This window comes from Toxorhynchites rutilus, chromosome 3 (assembly GCF_029784135.1).
Source record: "Toxorhynchites rutilus septentrionalis strain SRP chromosome 3, ASM2978413v1, whole genome shotgun sequence".
NCBI classification, from domain to species: Eukaryota; Metazoa; Arthropoda; class Insecta; order Diptera; family Culicidae; genus Toxorhynchites; species Toxorhynchites rutilus.
In genome coordinates this window covers 281,214,210-281,223,998 of record NC_073746.1, presented here as the reverse complement: position 1 = coordinate 281,223,998, position 9,789 = coordinate 281,214,210, and the positions used below count along the sequence as shown (strand labels likewise).

Here is a 9,789-nt window from a genome sequence, read left to right as displayed (position 1 = left end):
CCTTTATTCCTAACATTCGAAAAAAAATCACAAAAATTCATTATTTTTTGACCTTTCAGACAGGGGTCCCCCCTTATAGAGAAATAACTCGGATTTTCAACAGCATCGAAGTCGTAATGTTAAAGTTGTGCATGAGGAATTTTATTCACCGTTTGAAACGCGTTATCCAAAAAAAGGCGTGGTCGCATCGAAAATGTCCTAAAATAAGATTAATTTTCGTTTTTTTAAATAAAAATCGGTTCACTGTTGTAGAAGGTATTAAAATTTGTTGCTTGAGCGTTTAATCTAGAGATGAAACGGATATCCGGTAACTATCCGGTATCCGGTCTATCCAACGATATTTGCTATCCGGCCGGAAGACAGTTGTATGTTTGTTCTCAATCTCAATGAAAATAATTGATTGCTGATTGCATGTAACTCTCACTATTACTCGGCCAGTATTAGAATTATCTCAATACACTTACAAAAATTTATTTATTATAATACAAAACCATTATCAGATAAAAAATGTTCCAAATTCCTTCTAGAAAACATGATACACTATAAAATAGGTTTTTTTCAATTAGCAATAATCGCACCTCGCTGAAATCTCGTTGGTTACGATATCGCCACTGCGTTTATTTCTTTCTTACATTTAAAGCTTTATTTGCACCATGTAATTTACCGTTTCTCTTAATTTTGTATTTGCTAATAAAGAGGTATACGGTATCCGGTATCCAGCCACACCACTATCCGTTTCATCACTAGTTTCATCTGAAAGACCCTGTAGTACAATAAATTTTCTTTCTAACGCCATCCGATCGCACTTATACAACGCGTTATATCGATGACTAGCTGACCGGGCAAACTTCCCGCCCAAAATTTGTTTTTTGTTATCAATACCTTCAAACATTCACGTTTTCTTACTATGAGTAAGTTCATGGGTCCAATCGCAGAACTGTTCATTGATTGATCTTCTATTCGACCTCGTTGAATTTACCTATTGCTATAAAATTCCTAGTATTTCTAACAAAACTCATCATTATAATATCAGATTATTTTCAGACACAATTCTTGTTCAAGAATTTTCAATCACTTGCAAATAACATGTTTCTCCGTTACATGGAATAATGTTTTATACAGAAAATATGATGGAATAAAGACAGCCCTAAATCGAACAATTCCATCCTCGATTTCTGCTCTTTTCAACACATCCGGCGATCCTTTTTTTTTTGCTATAGATAGAAAAAGAGCGTTTCATCACACTCATATCCTTTTTTAACTTCAAACAAAGATCAATTTTGCTAGCGCAAACATCAAATGGACTAACAGTACTTGTCACTATGTAATTGTTCATAGTTTCATATGTTCATATGGGAATTGAATTTTCCGAATTTTCCCTTTTTCCTTCAGAGTTTTCCGAAAATTTTCAATTGTCATGTTCGGTTGGAATATTTTTGGTTGAAATATGGGTAAAAATATTAGGGAGGGATGTTGTACCATTATAGAAACATTTCTCATATCCAAAAGATAATCCCCCCCCCCTTAAAAAGGGTGGAGAGTCTAATACCAGGGACAGACATACAGCTGTACTTGCGCTGTAAGAGTACAGCGTTGTACAGGTACTATCGTACCATGACAGACATACTTTGGTTGTACATTGTACCGTATGTCAAACTGACAATCAGAAATTTTTCCAATTTTCACCACATATTTCAATGAAAAAGGTTTTTATTTAGTGTCTAAACTATCAAACACAACAAACAAGTTTCCAATCTGAGTTATTAACTCAAGAGAAAGTCAATGAAAAGAATATTTACCAAGTGTACCAAGTTGATTCAGTTTGTTCATGCTACCCACCACTAACCATTTGTGGCGCTGCGCACAGTACAACTGTAGCCATGTACAGCGGTAAAATGTACAGCGGTACAGGTACAGCGATTGTACCGAGTTGCTTGCATGGTTCTAGCGCTGTACATGGTGACAGACATACAATTTTCGAAGTACAACGGTAGTACAGCTGTATGTCTGTCATAAGTATAACCATCATAGAAACATTTATTGCACCCTAAAACCTTCACATGCTAAATTTGCCTCCATTTGCTTGATTAGTATTCGAGTTATGCAGAAATTTGTGTTTCATTTGTAAGAAAGCCTACCCTTAGAGAGCGTGAGGAGTGTCTAACCATCATAGAAACATTCATTGCACCATTAAACCTTCACATGCTAAATTTGCCTCCATTTGCTTGATTAGTATTCGAGTTATGCAGAAATTTGTGTTTCATTTGTAAGAAAGCCTACCCTTAGAGAGCGTGAGGAGTGTCTAACCATCATAGAAACATTCATTGCACCCTAAAACTTCCATATGCCTAATTTGGTTTCATTTTCTTGATTAATTCCCGAGTAATGTAGAAATTTGTGTTTAATTTGTATAGCAGCCCACCCTTAGAGAGGGGGGTGGAGAGTCTAACCATCATAGAAACATTTATTGCATCCTAAAACTTCTATATACCTTATTTGGTTTCATTTTCCTGATTAATTCTCCTGTAATGCAGAAATTTGTGTACCATTTGTATGGCAGCCTCCTCTTAGAGAGGGGGATAGAGAGTCTGAACACCATAGAAACATTTATTGCGCCCTAAAACCTCCTAGGCATATGGTTGGTTTTTTTTTGGTTTTTGGTTTCATTTTCTTGATTAATTCCCGAGTAATGTAGAAATTTGTGTTTAATTTGTATGGCAGCCCACTCTTAGAGAGGGGGGTGGAGAGTCTAACCATCATAGAAACATTTATTGCATCCTAAAATTTCAATATGCCTAATTTGGTTTAATTTGCTTGATTAATTCTCGTGCAATGCAGAAAATTGTGTTTCATTTGTATGGCAGCCCCCCTTTGAGAGGGAGAAGGGGTCTCAAACTATCACGAAAACCTTCCCCAAAAACCCTTACATACCAATTTTCTTGTTGATCGGTTCAGTAGTTACCGAGTCCATAAGAATCAGACAGACAGACAGGCAGACAGACCGACAGAAATCCATTTTTATATATATAGATTGTATCTAGGGTAAATAATCTTGGTTTGTCCGATTTTGGGTGTTTTCATGCAACTAATAAATGCAAATTGATTTTTCTTTATGAAAATCACATATAATGAAGACGAGTTTGGGTTTGTTGAAAAGCCCCGAGTCTCTAGTAACTAGACTAGTTGCTAATACTACCGTAAAGCGTTGAAATTATTCGAATTTTTATGTTTTTAACGATTTTCCTCAAAGAGAAATTATGATCATGAATTGTCCACCTCTGATCATGGTTTGTACGGAAAATGATCATGGTTTGTCCAGTTTTAGAAAACACAATTCGAACTTCCAGTAGTATTGCATTTTTCGTTGCTTGAGTTTACTGTCATCATATTGATCCATGCATAGTATAGGCATTCTTCAGAATATTTCCTTTTCTTGGACATTTTAAAAGTGTTCACCTCAACACAGAGAAATTTTGTTTCTGCTATGCACGAAGGACACCAAATAATCATCTGGTGATTGATTGAAAGTTAGCTCAAATAAGAGGGCGTATTGACATCAATAGAAGGTGGATTTTTAACCCTTTAACCCTTTCACTACGAGTGTCGTCTATAGACGACACCCGTGCGATGACCTGTGTGTACGAGCGTTGTCTTTAAACGACATCAGGATGATACTGCACATCGATAACACCAGAGCGATATGCATACCCTTCGGCGCAGTACTCAGCGGTAGCCACCGACGGAGCATACTGCGTAGTTAAAGGGTTAAAGCATGTGAATCTGCAAAAATATACTATAAAACTACTCTAAATTATGAAAAAGGCAATTTTATTCATGTTTCAAAACATTTGAATACCTGATTTGACACAGATGCGCTGAACTAGAGCATTCAGAAAGGTGGGTTTTTTTTCTCCCCAATCTTTAATTTACCCTGGATTATTGAGTAAATAAGCGCAAAAATATACTGAAGAACAAAGATGCTTTTAAATCTCAAATCTCTTAAGTTATTTGGGGTAGGCTTGTTCAACAATTCTCACGCAATTGAATCGTTGCCCAAAAGATGTTGAAATTCCGTCATTTTTTTATCGTGGATGGCGAGGATTCGCACTTGAACAGAATCGAGTCGTGCAACATGGATACAGCTTTTACTCTCACGAGACTTCTGTAAACAACATTTCGGCGTATACATAATTTCAACATATTATAGCCTGACTCAGCCACAAAGACGTGCCACAATCGTTACTCCGACCCATACCAATAAGCAACAAGCTTAAATAGATGTCTTCCGGACAATTTCTCAATCTAGTTTAGTATCAACTGCTTCACCTTTCGGTCGCGCTATAATCGAGAGTACAACGCGCAAATAACGTAAAAATGTTCATCCTCCTGATTATATCGCTCATCGCGATCGTCACAACATGGGTAGTGTTGACTGTCGCGAAGAACATGCTGGTCGTTCGGGCGCTCCAGAAGAAACTCTCCAAACTCCACACGATTCCAGCGGTTCCCGTGCTGGGCAACTCGCTTCTATTCAAGCGCGATTCTTCGCCGCCCGCGATTTTCGCAAGGATGAAGGAATTTCATCACATTTTCGGAAACGATTTGATCGCTCAAGGTCTGTTCAACAAGCCTGCCCTGCAGATCACCAGTGCCGCAATGGTGGAGCAGGTGATCGGCGCAAAAACGATTCAGAAATCGCTCATCTACGATTTCATGAAACCATGGGTGAATGAAGGATTGATAACGGCACTGGGGAAGAAGTGGGCGCTGCGCAGAAAAATTATCACGCCTACGTTTCACTTCAAAATATTGGAGGAATTTCTTGCGATATTCAATCGGCAAACAGAAGTGTTGGTCGAAAAGCTACAGCAGCAATCGGAGAAGGGCGATTTCGATATTTACAAGTATATAACGCTCTGTGCTTTGGATATTATATCGGAGTCCGCAATGGGAGTGAAATTAAATGCTCAGGATAGCCCCAGCTCCTCGTACGTGAAGGCGGTTAAAGAGTAAGTGCAGTCGTATGATGTTATGCCCAACACTAGTTAGCATTTGTTATATATTTGCAGGATGTCTGAAATAATTTTCCGAAGACTGTTCAGTTTAGGAAACGAGTATAAGATACTGTTCCAACTTTCAAAAGCAGCTCAACGTCAGAAGGCAGCGCTTTCCATACTGCACGAGTTCACCAATTCAGTAATCCTTGCCAGGAAACATCAGCTCGAAGATGAACAATTGCGAAAAACAACCCTGGAAAAAATGGATGAAACCGATATCTACGGCAAACGCAAGATGACCCTGCTTGAATTACTTTTGAATGTTTCCGTAGAAGGACACCGGCTAAACGAAACAGATATCCGTGAAGAGGTGGACACATTCATGTTTGCCGGTCATGACACAACGACTTCCTGCATTAGCTTCAGCGCGTATCACATTGCGCAAAATCCGGAAGTGCAACGGAAGCTGTACGAGGAAATGGTGCTTGTGCTCGGGGAAAATTTTAAAACCATCGAACTGACTTACAGTATGCTACAGGAGCTCAAATATTTGGACATGACAATAAAGGAAGTCCTCCGGATTCATCCATCCGTGCCGATAATAGGACGCAAATCTACCGGCGATATGATTATCGATGGCCAAGCAATCCCAGCAGGGGTCGATATTGCAATTTTCATCTACGCAATGCATAACAATCCGGAGATTTTCCCCGAGCCGGAAAAGTTCGATCCAGAGCGATTCAACGAGGAAAATTGTAGCAAACGGCACCCTTACAGTTACATTCCGTTCAGTGCCGGTGCTAGGAATTGTGTAGGGCAGAAGTATGCCCTGCTGGAGGTCAAGACAACGCTGGTCAAAATTCTTGGGAACTATCAACTGTTGCCGTGTCATCCGAAAAATAATGTACAGTTGAAAACAGATATGACGCTTCGCCCCGTCAATGGAGCATTCGTGAAAATCATTCCGCGATAGAGGTCTATTCCATATGTTTAAAACTGTTCGTATATTATCTGCTGATTTTTTATCTGTATGTTATTCTGACCAGTCATGTAAAAGAACAAACGTAGATAAGGGAGAGATTACTTGTGATCAGTGTTAAAGTTGAGCGAGTCGAAACCCTCTGATCCAAAATAGAATAACGAATTTTCTGTATAAATTAGCTTCGATGTACCCTTCAATTTTCCTTAATATTTAGGGAGAATACTTTGTTTATCCCATAGATTATTAGAGAATTTGCATCATTAATAACATTAATAATAAATGACAGAAACATCATTTAATGTTTTAACATCTAACGACCATTTATTCGACATAATTATTTGCTCGCATGCGCTTCATTCACTTCATTACTATTTTCGCCAATTTTGGCCGCAATTTCTGCATATTTTTCTTTTCGAAACTCCTTCCGCGCCTCGTCCAGCAACACATTGTGAAGCAGATTGCGATTCTGGCTAAGGTTCTGCACCAATGGTGGGTAGGGGTTTCCCCTTAACTCCAGCACTGCCCGCTTCCGGTACCATCCTGGATATTCCTTAGGTGCTTTGTACATCCTTGTAGCGGAAACTTTGTACTCCTGGAATCGGGGTGCTAGCACTTTATACAACTTGTGCACCAATTGTTTCTCCAGCAGCCAGAAATCAGCCATCTCCATTGTCGGCTTGTGGCAGTCCCCGTATCGAATAGCATCGGATATCAGCCGCTCCGCATAACCCCGTGCCTCGTCAGCTCGTTGATAGTTCAGCTCGATTCGTTCGTGTTTGATAAGAGCGGTCACCGTTTTGCGAAGTTTGTCAAGCCGGCCTTCCGGGCCTTCGATGTTTTTGAGGTTGCGATGACGCGGACGAACCGCAATTTTTAGCTGTGACATCAGTTTCGCAACTTCTGCTTGGTTCATGGTGTAGGAAATATTGTACACTGTTCAACTCAGGCCCAATCTTCCTAAATTTTAGATAATATGCAGAAGAAAACGGGATGGTTATTCAATCACAATCACAACACATTGCTGAAAAACAAAACAAATGTCAAATTTATCGAAAAACAAAATATCGATACCACCGATAGTAGCTGTGGGGTAGACTGGTAAAGCTGTAAAAAAAAATCGGAGACCTGATTAGAGATGCCAGGTTTGAAGACATGCTTCATTTTAAAGACTTTTGACTTACTGTGAAGACATTTTATTTTGTGAAGGACATTTTGAAGGCATTATGAAATACAGGTCGATCGAATCTCAAGGAAACAATTTTTTCATTTATGTATGAATGTCAAACATTAATAGAAAAATAGCTTTTTTGTGATTCGATTATGTATTGGATTCGAAAATTAACGTTGAAAGTGAAATTGCGATTATATATAATCGAGTCCGACCAGTATATGGAGACATTTCAGTATGATAGCATGATCCAAATGATTGTGACATCGTATTCTTATTATTTTCGGCCTATATTATACAATAGATAAACTTAGATTTTTTAAATGGCTATTTCACAAATCGAAGGTTTACCGGTTACATACCGTTTCAATAATTTGTTTTATGGATATAGTTTGAGTTACAATCAAAAATTCAAAGCTGAAACAAACAAATTGAGCTTTCACCGTTTTGTTTTTGAGGAAGAACTGGGGCTATATTCGCTCAATCAACAGTCTAGCAAGCCAATTATCATTTCTAAACTCGTAAAAATTATTTCTCAGTTGCGAAATATATTCTTTATTCACATTTATTCAAATAAACTTCAAAACATCAAGGTAAGTATAATGAAATGCACTATATAACAATACCAATTGAGGAGCTTAGAATGAAAGGGGTGTAAGTCATTTAATCGATTTCTCGAGCCTCATCTATCGTATTCTATAGCAAACTTGAATTGGAAGGTTTTTGCAGTTGGGTTATTAACTAAATAAAAAGTTGATGAAGAGAAATCGATCAAGTCACTTACACCCCTTGCCTTCTGAGCACCTCAATTAGAAGAAACGTTGAATGAGCTATCAAACTTTGTTCAATAGTAAGTTATGAATTTTAGTTTCGTCCGATATGATTGTGAAGACATTTTTTCGTAACACATTTGACAAAATAATTTGGCTCCCCTGGACCTGAGACCAACGTAAATAGAATAACTGTATTTTTGTGGCACAGTGAGTTACATCTAATTCGACATATCGATGCACCACTCAGGGTTACATCAGAAGCGATTGTGACTTGTAATTGGACATTCGCGATGACAGTAGTACATATAATGTTCATCACAGCCGATTCTCAAACAATTCTCTAATTATCACCATAACTCACGGTCGTCCATTTCATCTGTCAAGTCTCAAGTCCGTTCAACCAAGGGTCAACACTCACAAGTGTGAATATACGCATCAATATACGCACCTATCAAGATTGATAGAAATTGTGTAGAATATAGATTATAATAAACCCTACAGTACAGTGTCGACGTCTGGTGACGACTTTCAAGCTGGTGCCATAATGTGGATCTATCCAATTAGCTAAATGTCGAATTAGAGATAACTTACTGTACATGCAAAAATGGAAGCAAAATGCAAATGTATGCAAATTAGTTACACAACTTATATGTGCACCTAACACGACTTTTGTTTTGGTTCGAGCTCCGGTTGTTTGGACTATCGAGCTGTAGCTATCTCACTCGGCTATCTGGAATATAATTCTTGAGCAGTTAAAACTCGTAAAAATAGTTCTCCATAGTTATTAAATATATGGTAACCGGTATCCTAGCGGTATCATGTATAGTTTACAACCTATTCTCATGCCTACCAAGTTGTGTGCATAACTTCATCAAAATCGGTCGAGCCGTTTTGGAGGAGTTCGGTAACAAACACCATGACACTAGATTTTTATATAAATAGATATGTCCTCATTTATTATCTAATATGATTTACTGTTGAATGGTTTCACATAGCATACATGATTTTTCTTTTGATCGATTATGTATTAAACGTCGGGGCAGTTCACAATAATCAATCCATTCGAATAATTGAGGGGTTCAAAAGCAAAGGGGTGTAAGTGACTTGACCGATTTTTCTTCATCAACTTTTTCTGTAGTTAATTACTCAACTGCAATTGCAAAAAAACTGCAATTTTGGTTTTGCTATAGAAACCGATAGATGGGGCTCTGATCTATCTTCCACATTGTCAAATGACGATGCTCTTGGAAAGAGTGTCTTGTTTTATTTATCGGAATAATCGCTCCTAAGTATTCGGATGTATTTATATTTTGATTTGTTTTCAATACCAAACTACTCGATTATAATATTATAATAGGAATAGTCTGGCAAGGTCACCTCAAATAACGAAAATCGCGGATAACGCAACAAAGAACTAAAAATGAGGTGCAAACACAAAAAGAAGATTTTTCAGCATGAAAGCTATGTTTTATCAATACAGGAATCATTAAACTGTCCATTTATAATATCATGTACACCACTGGTCAGATATTGTGAAAGCCATGACCAAAAAAAGAGCAGGATCTTACCACTCACTGAAAAATTCAGGGGAGACTTTTAGATTTATTATGGAACTCGCTGTCGCGAATAATACGCACCGCATATCATCGAGGTTCTACCGTATAAGATTATTTGAAATAATCGAACGATTAACCGACATCTCTACTAGCAATCGTATTGTCCAACCGGCTGCACCTTGTAACCAGGGATGCCAGGTTTGAAGACATGTCTTTATTTTGAATACATTTGACTTACTGTGAAGAGATATTATTTCCATGAAATTCTGACTACTGCGGGGTCGTTTACGGGAAAGTTCTTTCATTCACGACA

At 38.0% G+C, this 9,789-nt stretch overlaps 2 protein-coding genes and 1 pseudogene across 2 annotated transcripts; 1 reads left to right on the top strand and 2 right to left on the bottom strand.

Annotated features, from left to right (window-relative positions):
- Positions 1-492: 492 nt before the first annotated feature.
- Positions 493-623, bottom strand: LOC129780866 (U4 spliceosomal RNA; annotated as a pseudogene).
- Positions 624-4,320: 3,697 nt separating this feature from the next.
- LOC129775847 (cytochrome P450 4C1-like) lies at positions 4,321-6,263 on the top strand. The gene is made up of 2 exons (XM_055780993.1): positions 4,321-5,009; positions 5,070-6,263. The coding sequence occupies exons 1-2, from the start codon at positions 4,375-4,377 to the stop codon at positions 5,968-5,970; spliced, it is 1,536 nt and encodes a 511-aa protein (XP_055636968.1). The 5' UTR covers positions 4,321-4,374; the 3' UTR covers positions 5,971-6,263.
- A 10-nt stretch (positions 6,264-6,273) lies between these two features.
- LOC129775848 (39S ribosomal protein L17, mitochondrial) lies at positions 6,274-7,009 on the bottom strand. Its single transcript, XM_055780994.1, has one exon. The coding sequence runs from the start codon at positions 6,890-6,892 to the stop codon at positions 6,314-6,316; it is 579 nt and encodes a 192-aa protein (XP_055636969.1). The 5' UTR covers positions 6,893-7,009; the 3' UTR covers positions 6,274-6,313.
- Between the last annotated feature and the right edge of the window lie 2,780 nt (positions 7,010-9,789).

Coding starts and splice junctions, on each gene's coding strand:
- LOC129775847 (XM_055780993.1), top strand. CDS start 4,375: ATGTTCATCCTCCTGATTATATCGCTCATCGCGATCGTCACAACATGG. Junction 5,010..5,069: donor TACGTGAAGGCGGTTAAAGA/GTAAGTGCAGTC, acceptor ATATATTTGCAG/GATGTCTGAAATAATTTTCC.
- LOC129775848 (XM_055780994.1), bottom strand. CDS start 6,892: ATGAACCAAGCAGAAGTTGCGAAACTGATGTCACAGCTAAAAATTGCG.